Source organism: Cuculus canorus, chromosome 3, assembly GCF_017976375.1.
Source record: "Cuculus canorus isolate bCucCan1 chromosome 3, bCucCan1.pri, whole genome shotgun sequence".
NCBI lineage: Eukaryota > Metazoa > Chordata > Aves > Cuculiformes > Cuculidae > Cuculus > Cuculus canorus.
Genome location: NC_071403.1, coordinates 17,039,265 through 17,058,223, shown reverse-complemented (window position 1 = coordinate 17,058,223; position 18,959 = coordinate 17,039,265). Strand labels below are relative to the sequence as shown.

At 38.0% G+C, this 18,959-nt stretch overlaps 1 protein-coding gene across 4 annotated transcripts in view; it reads right to left on the bottom strand.

Annotated features, from left to right (window-relative positions):
• Positions 1–289: 289 nt before the first annotated feature.
• The window catches only part of SENP6 (SUMO specific peptidase 6), an 80,705-nt gene continuing 62,035 nt past the window's right edge, over positions 290–18,959 (bottom strand). For 3 of the 4 annotated variants that reach the window (XM_054062214.1, XM_054062216.1, XM_054062217.1), the window contains 6 exons: positions 14,761–15,194; positions 11,737–11,840; positions 9,549–9,637; positions 7,335–7,403; positions 7,096–7,246; positions 290–3,850 (listed from right to left, as the gene is read on the bottom strand). In XM_054062214.1, the coding sequence (XP_053918189.1) occupies positions 3,641–3,850; positions 7,096–7,246; positions 7,335–7,403; positions 9,549–9,637; positions 11,737–11,840; positions 14,761–15,194 (1,057 nt within the window). In that variant the 3' untranslated portion in view covers positions 290–3,640. The remainder of the gene's footprint in view (positions 3,851–7,095; positions 7,247–7,334; positions 7,404–9,548; positions 9,638–11,736; positions 11,841–14,760; positions 15,195–18,959) is intronic. The other variant, XM_054062215.1, reaches the window with a different exon arrangement.

Genomic DNA, 18,959 nt, shown 5'->3' with positions numbered 1-18,959 from the left:
TTACTTCACTGTTACTGTTTGAAAGTTGTCATCTGTAACGTCAGCTCCTCTTTGATTTCCAGAAGTAGATGGGAAGAGTCAAACAACTTGGGGAGATGAAGTGTCTTTGTGAATCCAGGTCACCACACCGATGTGTTTTAAGGGTACCAAGTACATAGAATTTAAGAAAGACTTAGAAAAAGTGACATACTAAAATGAAATTACATCTTTTATCCAGAATCAACCACCTCTCACCATCATGGCCTAAACAATCAGGACTCCAAAGAACAAGTACCTTTATATCTACTTCTGTCCACGTGCTAAAATACAAATACCATGTTATCAATAAAGGGCAATGTAAAGCTTTAACCTGTGACTGAAAATACATTCTACTTAAATATCTGTAAAAAGTTACAGTCAGTTGGTAAACCAAGGAAACTGCTTCATTTCGTTCATCAGTGAAGTCTAGTAGCTCACTCCAGTTTCCAGAACTATGTTAACAAGAATTCAAAATCACACATGCAAAAGCTTTTTGTTCTGATTTACTCATTCGCTATGCAATACACAAATAATAATAATAAAAAAAATCAGCAGCATGTTTTTCTCATCATGGTGTAAAGTTTGTTTGATTTTTGCTTAATTTTTTTCAACTCTTTCTTTACGGAGGATTTTGGAAGTTAGGTACAACCTCAAAAATCAACAACAGAGTTTCTGTTTGAAGTCTCTGGTCTTTAAAGAGTGTGCTGTTTCTTAAGCAAGAAAAATAGGACCACCACAAGGGACTACTTAGATGTCTCTTCTGCTTTTGCTGCCATCCTGTAAATGTGCCCCAGAAGTACATGCATTTTTTATGCTAAGTAATCTAAAACTTTTACAAGAATTCTTAACTGTTATTCTATCCACGGTGAAAAACAATACAGATACATTTAATTAGGCAGCCATCTGATACCTTACACTGCAGAACGCAGTCACGCTGCCCTTGAAGCATTTGTAATCTTAAATCTTATAAAGCTGTATATGACTTATATTTTCTCAACAGTGTGTGTTGTCATGTAACTATTAAACAAATATATCTAGTCCCAGCCCCACTAAATTCCACGGAATAAGTCTCACTCAGAAAATTCACTGCTAAAACTCCTCGTTAGATTGCAAAACACCAAACTGTAGCTGACCTTCACGTTAAGAACAAATACCTAACAAGCCCAAGTGGTTGGGAGCTTTTTAAACCAAGTCAGTAGTTTTAAATAACTCATTCTTAATTCTGTGGGTTTTTTCTATTAACATCACATTTTATTAAAAAAATAAGTTTCCTATATTTAACACGTATATTAGCTTGCTGTATATGACTGAAGATTTTTGAGACCTTTAACATTAAATGATAATAAATCAAACACTTTCTTCACAGCTTTGAAAAAGGGGAGGGAGGAAGAAGGGGAAGACAGGAAAGAGGAAGGAAAAGGAGGAAGTACCAGGCCATTCCTAGCAAGAGAACCAAGTAAGTTCTACAGCATCAAATTATGAACCTGCATCACAAACATTAGAAAAAAGGAAAACTAACTACTATATTGATCAAATTTGGATATATTCCATATAATTAGAACATAACATTGGGAAAGACTAGATGGGAAAGAAATACATTCTATTTGCAATTGTCTCTTTTCTGTTTCAAAGAAATTATCTCCCTCCTTTCTCTACAAGCCATGACTGATTTACTTGCATTTGTATGTCCTACTATTCCAGTATGTCAGTTGTACCAACACCAGATATACAAGACCCCACAGGGAAACAACCTGAAACTATTTTATCACAGATTTCCCCAACAATGGCCTGAATAATGGTTAAATTTGATGGAGGAAACAAGTTGGGAGGTGTGCGCTTTTATGTCTTTAATTTGTAGTTCAGAAGATTGCCCCCACATACTTTTCAAGATGAAACCTGTATAGCAGTCATCTCTAACGTAACACACACAATGGTTACATGTTCTCCATGGGGCCCAGAACCTCCACAAGAAATGCAGGAATGAACAACTCCCCTAAATCGCACGGGTTACCTGTGCGAAAGATTAGCAGCCCACGGTTGTATTGCACAATGTGCAATCGCTCTGCCTTGGTGAGTGAAACCCCTTTTAAACAAAGGGTTTCACAGAGATGGTCATCTGTGCAGAAATGCCCTATCAGTAACGCCCCCAGCAGCCACGTGTCAGGGTTCAGTGAGAAAGAAAACTCACAGAGAACCTGAAGTACTGGGTTAGACTTGATCTTGTGTATAAAAATTGATCTTGGGGGACACAAAGTCCAGCTAATGAATTCTCTGCTTCTTCTCTCTGGGAGAAGGGAATGACAAACAATATTCCCAGTAGTGAAATCAGGAGAGACTACACTGTCTGTAAGGAGGGATAGGTGCCTCTATTCCCCCGACAGATGCCTCCCTGGGAAGAGATGGTTTCTGGTTTCTAGTTCCCTTTAAAGATATCTATAAGACTGGGTATATATCCTTGCATGAACCATCTCTGACTTTCCTCATTTGAATACCAAAGCCTGTCTATAATAAGGATAAAAGGCAATTTAAGCAAAGGTGGCATTTTAGATTTTTGTAAAATCAAAATACACTGGAAATATCCAAACAAATCCCAACATTAGTCTGATGCTACCTAAAGCCAAGAACAAACAAGCAAGCAATGAACACCTGTATTTGGTTTTTTTGCATGGATATTACAAAAAATAGTAATCATACACTTTTTTCTTTTTAAATGTTCATTACTTAGATAAAGCACATATGAATGTAACATTCAGAATTGTAACATAGAAAATGTAATGTGGGCAATCTGCTATTCCAAGTACACTTACCAAAATACAATTTTATCATGAAGAAAGTCTCAAAATACACCTGTACAACAACTGGGATCCACAAAATATGATTTAATAGTTTCACTCAAGATCACTTCATTGAAACCACTTTTATAATACTGTTTGAATAGTAATCTCTGGTCAAAGAGCACTCTCCCTCTTTCCCTAGCCCATCCCACTAAAGCAAGGGTGGAATTTTAATTGCAATGCATATCTTTTAAAACCCCAAATCTGAAGCAGTCCTATTAACTATTACACTGCCTACACTTAGATACTGGGAGGATGGGAATCACTCTCTCTGAGGCCATGGTACGTCGAGACACTTGCCCATAATGTTGTTTGTAGCGCAAGCAGAATAATCTTGTAAAGGGCAACTAAACAGGGGCAAAATATGAATTAATTATCTCACTATCAAGTCATTCCCTATTTGTGACTTAAGCCTGTAACATTATAACTTTACTGAAAAAGAAAAAGTTAACCATTTCATCCTATAAATATTTTCTTTATTTGCTTTATGTTTAGAAGTTGCTATTTAAGTTCTATTAACAGAAATACATAACAAAAGCTCCCTAACAAGTGGAAAAAAAGTAATTACAAATGCTGAAAAAGTTGGCCTCATTAACATATGTACAGACTTGCTTACTTAATACACATTTTTTGTGGGAATTAAATCATTTTATGACACACATTTATACAGGCATTAAACATCCCAAGTAACTTTGAGCAGAGAATACGCCAAATCTCTAGTCTGGGCAGACAAAAAAAATGTATATTTCAGTTTTGATTGTGGAGCTAACATGCAACAGATACAACATTCAGTCTGGGCTGCTGTTGAGAAGTTGTTCTGTTTTTTCCTGCAAAGATCTCTCCATTGAACTTGGGTCCTTTTGTCCCTTCTTTTCCTTGTTCTGCTGTTCCTGCAGCTTCAGGATTATTTTTCTTATTTCTTCTCTTTTGGTTTTCATTCTTGGGCGTGGAAACCAGTCTGTTAAGTTCATTGGTAGCTCAAAACTCAGAATGGGATTCTGAAAAGAAAGGTTATTTGGATATTACAAAATATTTAGAACCTAAAAGACCGGAGAGAACTCTAGTGGGAAAAAGTACATTCTTCCCCACCTCATTCCATCAGCATGGAACAAAATTTCTACAATTTGTGTGTTTTGTACATGTACAATTAAGGTAAAATCAATCAAGATTCAGTATGTTACAGAGTAACAGTTATCTAGATCACAGTTATAAGTGTGCTTGAATAATCTGCTCAGTTTGCTACACCTTTCAGATAAAGTATTTGACTGCATAAATATGTAAAATTGTTCTAATTTAAAAAAAAAGAATTATTATAATGATATAGCACATTTTTTAAGGATGACTAGCATAAAAATCTAGAGCTTATTAAGAATTCATTGCTAAATACTCCTAATAAACACTTTTAGGATGATGACCAACTAGGAAAGTCAGTTTTACATTTCACCATGAAAACCAGGGCCCGTGAAAAGCCCCTACCACCAGCCCTTTCTGTACTGCACAGTCTGTTTTCTTGCTAGAGGTCATTCATCCAAAGAATTAGGAGAATGATTACTATCAGATGTTCTCTGTGCCACTTCTCGGACACAGTATAATTTCATCTTAACCAAACAAGTTTGTGGAATAGTGTTTTCTCTCAAGGAAATTCCGCACTTTGTGTGTTCCAGTTTACATCATTAATGGGGTTATTTAAGAGTCAATTACATTCATCTATTGACCTAACACTAGCATTGCTACTTGAGAAAATACTAGCGATATTCTGCACAGGAACACGTCAATGCCTACTGCTGCACTAGCAGCATTACTCCACAGCCAAACAGAACATCAACTAGATAATAGAGCAATAAAATCCTTATGTCGAACAGACTTTGCCAATGAACTACTTAACACCAGCATAAGTAGACCTCAGAAGAATGACACCAAAGATGCAGAAAGCCACAGGCAAAAACTGAATATGTCTTTCACCATTTCAATTACAGAACAGGCCAGACAAAGAAATAAGAACATTAACAAAACCTAATTATCATAGAATGGCTTGGGTTGGAAGGGACCTTAAAGCCCATCCAGTTCCAACCCCCCCGCCATGGGCAGGGACACCTCCCACCAGCCCAGGCTGGCCAATGCCCCATCCAACCTGGCCTTGAACACCTCCAGGGATGGGGCGGCCACAGCTTCCCTGGGCAACCTGTGCCAGGGCCTCATCACCTTCATTGAGAAGTATTTCTTCCTTACGTCTAACCTAAATCTTCCCCTCTCCAATTCAAAGCCACTCCTCCTCATCCTATCACTCCATGCTCTTGTAAACAGTCCCTCCCCAGCTTTCCTGTAGCCCCTTCAGGTACTGGAAGGTCACTGTAAGGTCTCCTTGGAGCCTTCTCTTCTCCAGGCTGACCAAACCGTACTCTCTCAGCCTGTCCTCACAGCAGAGGTGCTCCAGCCCTCTCATCATCTTCACAGCCCTCCTCTGCACCTGTTCCAACAGTTCCATATCGTTCTAGGATTCCAGAACTGAACACAGTGCTCCAGGTGGGGTCTCACCAGAGCTGAGCAGAGGTGCAGCGTGATTACCAAAACAGAAAGATATTTCAGATTAATCTCAATGTATCCTTAACTGGGGCTTTTTGTTCTTGTTCAGTTTGAGGGAAAGCAGGGGCACAGGTCAGAAGGCAGATGTGCACGTTAACTGCCTTGTGGCTTGTGGCTTCCTTCCCTTGCCTTGGCGCACTGGCATCACCCCCTCTTCTCCTCCCCCCCGGCTCGTTCTGGGGCACCCAGGGCTGCCCCCCCCCGCCGCAGCCGGCACCAGGGCGGCCCCTGGCGGCGCCACCCGCACCCCAAAGCGCGGCCGGGAAACGGGCTGGGGGGGGGGGGGGCTGTTGACAGCTGGCAGGTTCGCTCCTTACCACACTGCCCACCCTGTCAGAGCCTTGGCTTGAAAAAACACACATCATGATTTTAACCCTTATTATTAAAAAGAAGATATTTTAACTCCATTAAGATGAAAATGCTGTGCCTGAATAGTCCAGAAGCATCAAATGAAGCCCTCCTCCGCACACACTCCCCACTCGGTCTGTACAGCTGACACGCAACATTTCAAAAACCCTACCAGCTGAAATGATTACTTCAGTAACTGTAAGACAGTCAGGCACTGTGGAGACAGTACAGGTTTTCTTTTCCCACTTGTGTTATGCCCAAGAATACCCTGTGGATTTGCTGACACATCTATGAGTCTGTTTTACCTGCCTCTTCCCTGGCAGACAAAGCTGCCGCATACTGCAAGCCTGGGCAGGATGAGGGATTCAGCCTGCTGTAATTCACAAGGAGGAAGGGGCTAAGATTACTACAACTTGATTGTTCTTCACATCTCTCACGTAGAAACAGAAAGCACTCGCAGACGACTCTAAATTCTCAAGAACTCACTGGTAAATCAAAAGCTTTGGGCTTTGTTTGATTTGCATGAACACACTCTGCTGAAGTCTTGCTGCTTTCATACAAAAGTATGAATGAAGGGAGCTTGGAGAAGCCAAGCAGAAGTCACCAGCTTCCTCAGGCCAGGCTAGTTATGGGGGAGTTTAGGAACAGTACTCTGAAGTAAAAGGGACTGTAAATAGAGTTAGTGGCCCTTGTAGGCAACATCTCATTTAACCATCATTTCTTCGCCCAACCCAGACCCGAAGGTTTAACACCTGTACTTGTGAAAGGAGCTGGAAGACCAAGACTGTTAAAGTAAGAAAGATTTTAACTAATTTCTTCAATAGAATCAAGATTTGGTATTTTGCTGTAATTATTGCACTTATATGTTTTAATGCAAGTTTAAAAAACCCAGCTGTATCGTATCAGTGAATTTATTCAGTCACATTTCTCAGGTAAAAAAAGAACAAGCTTTTTGTACCACATCTTTGGTTTAGATTTTGTATTCACGTTTGAACGCTGTTTCTTACTGGACTATTTTAAAGAGTATGCACTACAAAAATGCAAAGGAAGGCCCTAAATATATTTTCTTAACATTCTCTGAGAAAATTCCACAGCTTCCAATTTCTGCTACCTATGTGCAACTAATAATGCTAACTAGTTTATTTTCAAAAAAGAATTATTATGTATTCTAAGGTATTAATCAGTTTATAATGCAGAATCTAATAAATAGCTATAGCAGCTACCCTAGAGAGCCTTTAATTATTGTAATAATTTTAGTAGTTCATATTTGATTGTTGTGGAAACCCAACAAACCAGTTGCACAGACACATACCTCAAAAAAGCTCTCCACATACTGCAGTATGTACACTCCACAATCACTGAAGTTGTTCTGTTGTGGCACTTTTGGGTTGGAACCTTTCATGACATCTTTGGAAAAGCTTCTTTTGTTGCCTTTCCTGACTTCCCATTCCACCTCTAAATATCTATGATAAAAGACCATGCAAATTAGTTTGTTGTTTTTTTTCTTGTAGAATTTTGCCAAGAAAAGAACCCCAGATATATGAAACTTACTCCCGCAGTGTTTTCACAACATTTGACCGGGAAGGGCCTCTCAGTGAGTCCATTAGCAAAATGCAGGGCCTAAGAGAGAACACAATTTTTAAGTACACAGTATTTTTACAGCAGTCTGGAATACCTTGTTACACAGCTACCTAGCTGTGAAATAATTCATGGGGTGACCTTGAACAAAACTAGGCCAGCGCTATAAAGTTTTGCCAGTGCTCCTGTAATCCACTAACTGGGACAATAGTTATCTTTAGATTTAACCATAGGCTAAGTGCAGAGAACTACGGAACGCACTTTGAAAATATTGCACTGTCAGACTGAAAGCATTTCATACAGGCAAAATCTAGCTGTTAAAACCTTCTCAGGTGTCCAGTGCTCTTTTAGACCCCATAAACCTCATTCTGGAGTACTAGCTGAAGGACAGATGGGACTGTTCACAGCACCTAAGAAGGCCCTAGGTATGCATGTTCTAGAAGGGATTCCAACCAATCAATCGGAAATCTACCTGATAGGTACCCACCAAACACACAGGTAGTGAACTGCATAAACTTTAGAAAAGTAACGTATCCCTGAACAAACATTTTCTAGAGAACCAAGTCTGCTTAATAGTCTTTTGCACCCTGCAGATGCTTACCTCCTGTCACTTGATCTAGGGGATACTACTTTTGCAGTAGCTATAAACGTTTACAATCGTATCAGCCACCTTATATATGCAACAGCTGGATTTATACATCAAAGTTAACTCATAACAGGAGTTCAGAATCTCAGCATTAGAAGCAAGATGTATTCTTAAGGATAAATATGATGCAAATTACTTTTCAAAGCTCTGCTTTCTCTTTTCTACCAATAACACGCATTCAGACAAGGCTTCCTTTATAGAAATTGTAAACTAAATTCAGACAGAATATCTGCATGGATTTATGTAAAACTTCGTTTATGTTCGTATTTATGAATTATTTTACATACATGCAGTTTTTTAGGCATAATCATATAATCACTAGAATGATGTTTATTTTTACTTGCATTTGTTCTAATTTCTGATTAAGAAGTTATTATTTATACACGCAATGCTCTTTAAAAATGCAGAATCCAGTACTTTTCAGGAGGGGCGGAGGAGGAAAGAGGCAGAATTGAAAGCCTTGTCAAGGTAATTTTCTTTTCCATATAAAAGTAATTTAAAAATATACTAATAGTTAAGTATTTATGTGCCCTTAATGACTTTTGATAGTTCAATGTCAAAGACCTTGTGAAATTTCATGCCTGGATTAAAAGAATGTCTGGTGGAAAGTATTACATACAGAGATAATCCATCATCAGAATGGGACAAATTTAGCCAAGCTATAATTGGAAGCTCATAAATATGCTTAAAACTCACAACACAGATGGATTTTCACCCCTTCATGAACAAGTATTACAATTCATAAGCATTCCATACAATGTTTAAATATATAATCTCATCCTGCACTATAAGAATATATTGTGAAAGCCTTTACCTTCCTCGTAAACATTATATTCACAAAGAAAACAAAAATGGATTAAAGAAAAGTAAAAAAACATACAAACAAAATTGTGAAGACATCAACATTAAGCATATTTCTAGCTTTGAAATCATGCATTTCTGTCATACCAAAATGCAAGCAACTGCAGTCAATGATTATTAATAAATAATTTCTGAGTTTCAAACATCAAAACCCAAAATTTAAGAGATTAAAATCCAAACCACGTAAAAAAGTAAACAAGCACATTCGGACAAGAAATAGGGGCAGCTAGAAATTATTCCCATTTTCCTATACTAATTTCAGCGGTGACAAAGGTTTTCTTCAGTATTAATTTAAGTTAAATATTTTCATTTAAAGACATCAGTATTTTTTTTTAACATAGAAGGATACATTTAAACATGCTTCTGCACCTTCTTCCTGTAGGAATCTAAGTGCAAGATATCAAAGAACTGCTTTAATGGAAGAAACGATCTTCAAATTCTGCTGAGCACACAGCCATAACAGAAACCTAAAAAGCTATTATTTCATTTGTAGTTTCCTTCATTAAATTTTCTGCTCAACAAAGATGAGGATACCACAAAGTATAAAATTCTCTCTCCAACACTGGTATCATGCTAATTAAAGCATTTGAAGACTGATGTATGACCATTTCCCACAATTACTCTCTTTTAAATTCCATAAAGTTTTATGAAGATTCCATTTTAACTCTTTTAATACTTACTGTTTGCAGACAGTAGGCTTCAGGTGCCATTGTCCCATTTCTGAATTACAGTTATCATCTACAAGGCCACCATCATCACTACTGTCCTCCTACAGAAGCAACACGTTTACATGTGGTTAAGAGCTGGGATTATTTTTCAACCAGATACAAAATAATTTATTGCTATACTTACCATTTCTGTTCAAGACCAATAACAAAGTTTAATAAAGAAGTGGTAGCTTTAATCTGAAACTATTGGTTGTAAAGTTTGCATTAAGAACTTTTAGTCACATGGTTTCTCAAATCCATGCTGGAACCACACAGAGTGAACGGTGCTACTGATTTAACAACAGCTGAAACTACAAAAAAGCTGCAACTGAAATTTTCAAAATATTGCTGGCTTAAAAGAGGTGCAACTCCATTATTGGGTTATAATCCAAATTATCAATACTTTGCCTTGTTAATTATTACTAGAAACTTGCTTAGCATTTTCATCTATGTTATCTTCTAAAGGAAGAGTAAAATTTGATCTTTGCTCCAGAATGCACCAAAGTGGTTCCTTGGGCCAGGAAATAAAACCGTTACGATACATGTCACGGTTTGCAAAACCAACTTGAGAATATCCTTTCATCTTTTGATTTCAATATCGATTTTTGTTAAAGATATGGAAATTTTATGAACAAACCCACTAAGTTCTTGTATCTAAAAGTAACCCACTGATTCATGGTTTCTTACCCTTCTACTGAGTTCACTATTTCTACCACAGACCATTGTGTTATAGGGAAAGAGATGCTTTTCAAAAAATGGGAAACCCTGTATCAGAATGATTTGTGAAATTTTTGGTGAGAATTATGCACAATTCACTAACATGCAGGATCTTACGACTGAAATCCTCACGTTACGCCATGAAGATGCTATCATATTAGAAACTACTGCCTAGTTCCTAATACGCTTGTTTCTGTTGCAGCCTCAACTCCGCTTATGGCAGATGTGAAGGTGCACTTAGCTTGTCACAGTCTACCATTTCTATACTTGCTTTGTGCATTCTAGAAGACATAAGTGACAGCCTGAGCCTGAGTTAAGCGCTAAGCTACACTGCAACCAGGGACCTCGTCATCTTTCCCTTCTCTCAAGGAACACAGCTGTCCATGCACTTTCTTCCCTGCTTTCATGCCATGTACTCATATCTGAAACACTAATATTCATTCTCCATCTTCAGGAAACTTTAAATGGTGTAAAACAGACAGAAAGGCACTTCCACCAGACGAGAATCTGGTGTTTGGGCAATTTGCATGACAAGAGAGGTGGTCTGAGTCTGTATGGAAAGCACAGTTAAGTTTCAAGATAAACTGCAGCTTTTATATGTGTGTGCACCTATACATACTGCTTGGAGGCCATTACAAACAGCTGCAGACTTCTCAAAATAGTTGTTTGTTCTTGCCTCAAAGGTAAAAGACAGTTAATTCCTAGACTACATATGATAATCTCCAATTATCCAGTTTGGACAGCGTGGAGCCATGACACACCTGAAAAACGACCAAGAAGGCCAGTTAGGAAAAGTAAATGTGTTAACTCCTGGTTTGCTCACACTGAACGCTGTAGAAGCAACAGGGCTATGGAGTAACGCACTCATACCCAGCAGTGAGTCAGTAAAGGACATTTTAATGGTCAGTCTTTCCACAGCTCTAAAATCTTAATATCGTGCAATTTGAACATGAAAACTACTTGATTATAAATCCACGTTGCTTGAATTTGATTAGAAGAAGCACCAATGACATGAAACAGCAGAGTAGGACCTACTTATAAATGTATATGTTTATGTCCAGGAAATGTGGCTGAAGGAAGAGTAACTCGTTCTTTGATCTGTTAAACATGGGGCTGAGGGAGATGAAACATAGAAATGTGTTGACTTTCAGAGTTCTCACTAAAATGGCTGTGTAATACTGTCACTATGCATAAGACTCAAAAAACTGAATGCAGGATCAGTACAGCAGTTTCCAATTAAACAGTTTAAAGAACAGATGTACAATCCTCTTCTGTTAGCTAATTTGCAAATTTTTGTAGGTAACCAGTGCTTTGGATTTGACACTTGTAAAGATAACTAGCTTTAGACAACGCACATTTATAAAGTCTACACAGTTTTTATGCTCATTTAAAATACAACACACAACAGTCTGCATTTCCCAAATAAAATTGTTAAATTCTTTACCTGGTTATCTTGGTCTTCAGAAAAATCTATAAGCTCATCTTCATTGAGTTTACTGCCATCAGTTGAGTCCTCACTATAGTTTAGCCTGATTTTGTGCAATCCATCTGTATCAATCACAGACAGTAGTATATTTAAACATCAAATACTACATTATCATGGAAGACCAAACTAATTTTAAGAACCTCAGATTTGTGCGGGATTGCTCACAATAACTGCGAGACAGCTGACATTATATTTTATTCATGTATATGAACAAGTGAAAAGTTTCTTCCAAGTAACAGAGCAGAGACTGTTCTTCATTCTATGAAACATGTAAAAGACTCTAAAGACAGACTAAAACCCATCATGATATCACCTTGTGTTCCACGAAGTCTTTACAACAGTGTAAATAGGTGCTGCCACCAAAAGGGGCAGTCTCATTTGGTCCCTAATACAACCGCTTATTCCCAACCCGGTTCCTTCAACGACACCAAGGCCACCCATTCACTGTACCTGACTGAGAAAGTCAGTCTTGAATCAGCTCCTTGATCAGATTTCCCTGTGCAGTTACATGACAACTTGTGCTGGTAAACAGGAAAAGGGAGCTTGGGAACATGCTGCTAGGGAAGGCAGAATGCTGGATCAGCTTCTCGTGGGAGCAGCAGCTTAGAAATGCTTGTGAAACTTCACCAATTGTTACATAAAAAGAATACCTGTAAATTTACTCCCTACACCATCTACATATTTATTCACTGGGGAAACAGCATCATAAGAGAATAATGTTATAGCTACACCTGTAAAAGAAGCAGATATAGACAGCTTTAGGCTCACCTGTCTTACTATACTACTATGCAAGACTTCAGAACAGATTTTGAAGGGAAAAATAATGAACTATGGAGAAATAAGTGAAAAATAAATAACTCGTGCCAGCAAAATCTGAAATCTTCATAAGAAAACTTGTTCTAGAAAAGAGCTACATAATTGTTACGCCCCAAACAGAATAAAATTAGGGAGTCGTAGCAATAATGTATCTAAACAATCACAAAAATTGAAGTGCGGTTTATGGTGTCACTGGAGGACATATTACTTATCAAAGAAAAATCACGATTTCTATAAGAACAGTAAATAGGACAATGAACTAGCTCATAGAAAAAATGGAGAGGACCTGCATTTGAGAATAGTTCAACAGAGAAGTTGAAGTGAAAGAGGTTATCAGTGGAGTTCCACAGGGACAAACTACTCTTACTCAGTATCTTTGAAAAGACCTTACTACAAGAAGTAGGCCACAGACTAATGTAGGACTTAGTGCTGACAGATTCCTAAAAAATAAAAACTGGAATAACTTTTCATACAATAATTGAGCAATAAAAAAGGGATTAGTTTAGTAATTAAAAAAATACATATTTTGAATGATATTTTTCATAGTTATTTAGGTATCAAACTTCTTCAAAGTTCTATCAATTCTTTCTGAATTCTCACACCAGGATTTAGTTTGAGATCAAGGCTAATTTTAGGCTCCCATCTATACTTGGCATTTAGAGTTTTACAATGTTAAGTGAAGACCGCAATCAAGAGCTACTCAACTGAACAGCTACTCTATGTCTTCCTTCAGATGAGAAAAGGCGGTCTCTTGGTTTAATTGATTATACAATCACGGAAGTATGTGCTGTCTTTGGAGATCTCCTAGGATATCCAGGACATGTGTATGGATTTGGCAGAGTCAAGACCTGCACCCTTCTGGAGAAAACACTGAAGACTGAGCAGAAAACCCCCCAGTCTTTCATCTGGCCATCTAAATTTAGCTGCTTAAATATATTCTTGCTGTCAATCTCTAATTGAATCTGACCCTTAAACCAGGACTGTAACCTGTAAGAATGTCTGCATTAATGAAAAGGTGCATCATCTGTAGTTAGCTGAGCAAGACAGTCCAAGTGTTTAGTCAGCAACAGAATGATGATCAGTCACCAACACAATGTAGCCATAAAAAACCCCTATAATCCTAGCAAAAATGTGTCATGAAGTTCCAACTAATTACAAATAACAGTAGCAGCATCCAACGGACTAGGCCACATCATACAGCAGCAACATCATAAACAGTAACCATCACACAAGAAATACTAATTCAAAGGAAAGCAGACCTACACACTTCCCCACTCTAGACCTTCTAGAAGAAGTGACAATGTTATCACGAATGAATAAATGTAGATTAGAAAGTAAGAGTGCATTTCTACCCATGAAGATATTAAAGTTGTAATGGCCTGTAGTATATAAATTAGACATACAATTGATAATCTTTCCAGATCTTGTACTATAAGCTATGCAAATATTTATTGTATAAATGAAGTCAGTAGGAATACTGTCAATGACTGAAGTAAAAGTTTTTGCATCACCAAATGTTTTATATTCTGTGCCTCAAGGCGATTCAAACCTTTCAGTGAACAGAGGAAAACAAATCTTTTCTTAATTTCTTTATCTCCTTTTTAAATTATGTCAGCTCCTTTGTTCCCTTTATAACAAAAATCAGCCTTTACAGCAGTGATGCATGGAGGAAGTCTCTCTAAATGTAACATGGAGGTCATATGAGAGAATTTGTATTATTACTATTTTCTTCTGTCTTTTTGCATACCTTCCATCAAAACATTAAAGGACTAAACAGTGTTGAAGCAAACCCTCAAGTACTAGAAGACACTGCGGTTAAGGTTGTTGCCCATGCACATACATGACGAGGATCCGTGGTCAACTACTACCCTTTCCTTGACAATTACAGTCCTAAGTGATGCAAAGTGATATCTACAAAATGATTTTGTGGGAAAAAAGGTCATACAACTGAAAAATTAATCTGATTTAGGAAAGCAGTGTTTTATCTCCAGTCTTATGCCCTGAGAGTTATGTCAACAGCCACAAAAAACATTTTATAGGCAATGGCTATAAATTATTTATATTGCAAGCCCTCAGATTTCACCCACTAAAATTTGCAAGTATGATATTTACATATTGCAAAAGTAGTAACAGATGTGAAATCTCCACATTTTTAGAATTACATACCCATAGATTGGCTAGCAGCTGTGAATTCACCCTGTATACCATTTTCATCCGGAGTCCTATGGTCAAGTTTATGGCATGCCAGTTCCACAGTGTTAGGTTCTTCCAAATCACTGTCTATTTGATTCAGTTTTTTGAAAGTACTTTTTCCCCTACAAGGACTTCTTCTACAACATGAAGACCCACTGTCCTCTGTTTCAGTGTTTGGGTCAATTAAAGCTGTATTATACTTTTTGGTCAATGTCTTCTTTGCTGTGGACTTGGAAGGTGAGTTTTGTGCATCTAACTCATTTGGCAAAGGAGATGGCGTATTGCTCTCTCCATCCGAAGAGGAAGATTTCATCTGTGTTGCAGCATTTTCATGATAGTGGGGATTTGGTTCATATTTGGGTTTTTCTAGACCAGGAAAACAGATGACAGCCAAAAACCAGTGGGCACTGTAAAGGAAAAAAACAGATTAAAAACTAGCAATTACTTAAATTAGTGTTAAAACTTGAGTTGATAAAACCCAAACAAAACACTGAGTGCCTGCGTGCACACACAATAAACCCAAACCCTGTCAGCCATAGTTATCAAAGAGATTGTTACAGCTGTTCACTTCTCTGAGCAGGTTTTACTCAAGCCTCCACTGTCTTTTCTACAGGTAAGATCACTCCATGCAAGTAGTCGCCAACAAACTCATCAATACGACGCAGGTAGTTGAAAATGGATGCTGTCTAAATATTTATTTCAACTTGCTCATGCTTTATACATCCTTTTCCTCCTTTCAATGAAAGCTTATTTTGTTTTTAACATTGCCACTGCATGAATTCAAGATTGTAGAGTTCATGTTCCATGGCTGCATAAAGCTCTCTAATAGTTCAAGACAAGCAACACAAGTAGTCAGATCTAACAGTACAGCTGAATTGCCCATATTCTTCTGCCCCTGAGATCTTCCAATTGTATACGACACTTCAGATCTTCAAGGAAATCTCGTAAAGAGTGAATTAAAAAAGAGGAGAAAAGTGTTTGTAATGCCATCTACCACAATGCTGTTGTCCTCCTCACCCTTCACAAAACTGACATTCTAACCCTTTCAAAAAATAGTTCCAAAACAAAATAAAGTTTTGTCCCAGTTTCCTCCTTGACTCTTCAGAATTCATTGACTTGCCGCTCAATCAGAAACGAAGCTGCAGCAAATTCAGGGATTGAGGTACTGCAAGTAGGTATCAACTGACTTGATTTAGAAATTTGCTTAAAGTTCTAATTTGCTACAGCAAATTAGAAACCAGAACCTAGCAGTCTATTATGCAGGTGAAGCCACGTTTCAATGTGCATTACAAAAAAGCAGTAGCTAAAAATGTATGTCTAACTGACATACTAAAAAAATAATTAGATTATTATGAAGCCACTGAAACTCAATGGCAGGTAAAGTGAGTGGCCTTTGAAAGCTGCATGTGAAGTATGGAGGCATTCTGTCTTGAATGATTCATGACACCTAGAAAATTAATGCAAGTATCATCAAACCCTGGAATTTGTGTGCGCTTTGTTAATATAGGCTTTTTGTACCTTTTATGTAAACAGACTAGCAAATTAACGTGGATCAAAAAAGAAAATTATTTGTAACTTTTCAAAAAACAACCTATTTCCATTGGAGATGAACAAAAAGGACTGTACTACCAAAGGACACTGATGCAGTCATGGTTAAATGTGACGTATTGTCCTGAAGTTAATTTTCCACCTCCCGTTACTGCAGTTTTACTTCTTAAGTGATGAGCCCACATTCCCTAAACTGGCCGGTATATGAGAGTCTGGAAAGACTTTTCTGGAAGTAGATACTGAAGTCCAGCAACTCCAAAGAAATAATTTCTAGACTGTATTCTTAAACCAGATCCCAGAATAAATAGTTGTGTCCTAGAAGAAAAAAAAGCATCACTCTAGGCAGCACAGGAGAAACATTAGCAGTGATTAGCAGCATTCCTGCAAACCGAAAGCTTCTCTTGCGTTTTCTCAAACCCTAGAATAACTTGCCTTGCACATTACTTCATTCAAGACACAAGGAAGCAAAAGAAACTCTGAGACTGCTTCTTAACCAGACTCACTTTGCCACAGATGAAGGTTTCAGACCTTTTATGCATAGTGTTGAATGCAGATCTTCCACTGGAACCAAAGAAACTCTTCCAAACCTTTGATCTGCTATTCTATCATACACAGAAAGTTCTGTTTACAAGGACTAATTACCAGCACCAAACCATGCTGTAAATTCCTGAAATTCACCTGCAGTATTGCAATGAGTCAAGCTGCAAACACTGGAAGAGTCTAAACAACTCAAGGCTGTATGTCAGCACTACGATCACAACCTATGAAGACAAGGAATAACTGATGGAAGAGAAGTCTGACACAAAAATACCAAGAATAATTCCTTTCTGAGTTGACATCCAGCAGCATACGATGCTGCAAATGTTCAAAGCAATTCCACAGAACATTTTCTGAAAGGCTGTTGAGGAACTCCGTAGTTTCTGATTTCACATCTACCAACAAAAAATGGGTTCCTTTGAGCACCAACTTGACCTTTGGGAAGAGGGAGCCAGGTCTGCTCAATAGGGTGGGTGTTCAGGCACAGTGAGGTTTTTATTAGCTAAAAAATGCTTCACAGACAAAGCGATGTGGGCTGGCGCATGCCAACATTTTCCAAATAAGGTAAGAAAACATCTGTATTTGAACATGCATCCACTCATACTGAGTGAAGAGATTGAGTTGAGCCTTGTCTCACTGTGACAGGTAAGAACATGTTGTATAACCATCTCTTTGTCTCTCCCCTCCTACTCTTGGTTCCCGGACTATAGAGTTAAGCCTCACTTTTTTGTGTTGGACCTCGTGTGAATACCATAAAAGCTAAAAAGCACTTGAAGTGGTACTGCCATTAAGCTGTTGAAAATAAAACAGGATTTACATGTCAATACAACATAAAGACGAGAGCTACATATCAAAGCAAGAGAGACACGTGCAATAAAGTAAACAGGAAAACCTCAACACATTTTTTGACTGAAAAAAGTGAAGATAACTCCAATTCTTTGCTTGTGACCCATTTTGAAACAAAATATATGGAAAAGAGCAGTCAAATATACAGCAACCTCGTAAAACCTGCTATTCTTCTATCTCATGGCGATATAAATATAGAGGAAACACTAAGAGTGACAGCTCTGTTACTAGGACAGACACCTAGAAGCCTCCATACTCGCTAGTTTTCGTGTTCTTCTCCAGGTGGCTCCCCAGCCTCCTCTCCATCCTGCAGTACCACTTACTCATCATAATGAGATTATTTCATCCTCAAGTCACCGATTCCTTCCTAAATACGTCATCATCTCCAAAAAAAACTTTCAGCTTTTTGTTCCTCAAAACTGAATGCTGGGTTTCAGGAGGTTGGGGAACTGACATGTTTGATGGGAGGGAGAAGAGCAAAGTGTATCTAAGAACAACACCAGGAGCTACTAACAATAAATTAAGAAAAAAAGCAACATGGAAGATCTAATTTATACTTTCTTTGCCAGAATGCAGGTAAAAATAATAGTAAGAAACAAACCTGCTCTATTTGATAGCCCCTCTGCTATCAAATCACCACTTTCTCATCTCCCTGGATGTTTGGCTTTTTTCTACTCTGCAATATTCTCGCTTTACACATCAGGAAATAATTTTTGCAAAGAAATGTCTTACTATCACCACTTAGCAAGTTTCAGTTCACAGTGAAGGACAGTCCCATAAAGTGTGAACAGGATCATTTCCAGATGAAAGAGACGCACTCAGAGTACTTTTCATGCTCTAATCACTACTGGATGAGTCCACGAGACAAAGACTGCTGAAAGCAAAATCCACAAGCCACACATGGTCTGAACACCATGTCCTCAGCTCAGAACAAACTGTTTTGTTCTGCAAATTCACTCCTACTGAAGGTAGACACTGCTTTGATCCCAGATCAGTAAATGAACAAGACACTGAAAACTACGATATACTAAGTTACTAGCAACATAATTAGTTCTTATAAAACCACAGAACTATTTCTTTACATTTTCAGGTCAGTTGCACTGCCTGGTATTTGCAGCATGATCAGTCTAATTTCTTCTATGCATAACCAATGTAGATGTGTGAATTGTGAGAGAGGATGGCGGGAAGTAAAAAAGCTCTAAGGCAACTAAGGGAGGTGGTGGAGTCACCATCCCTGGAGG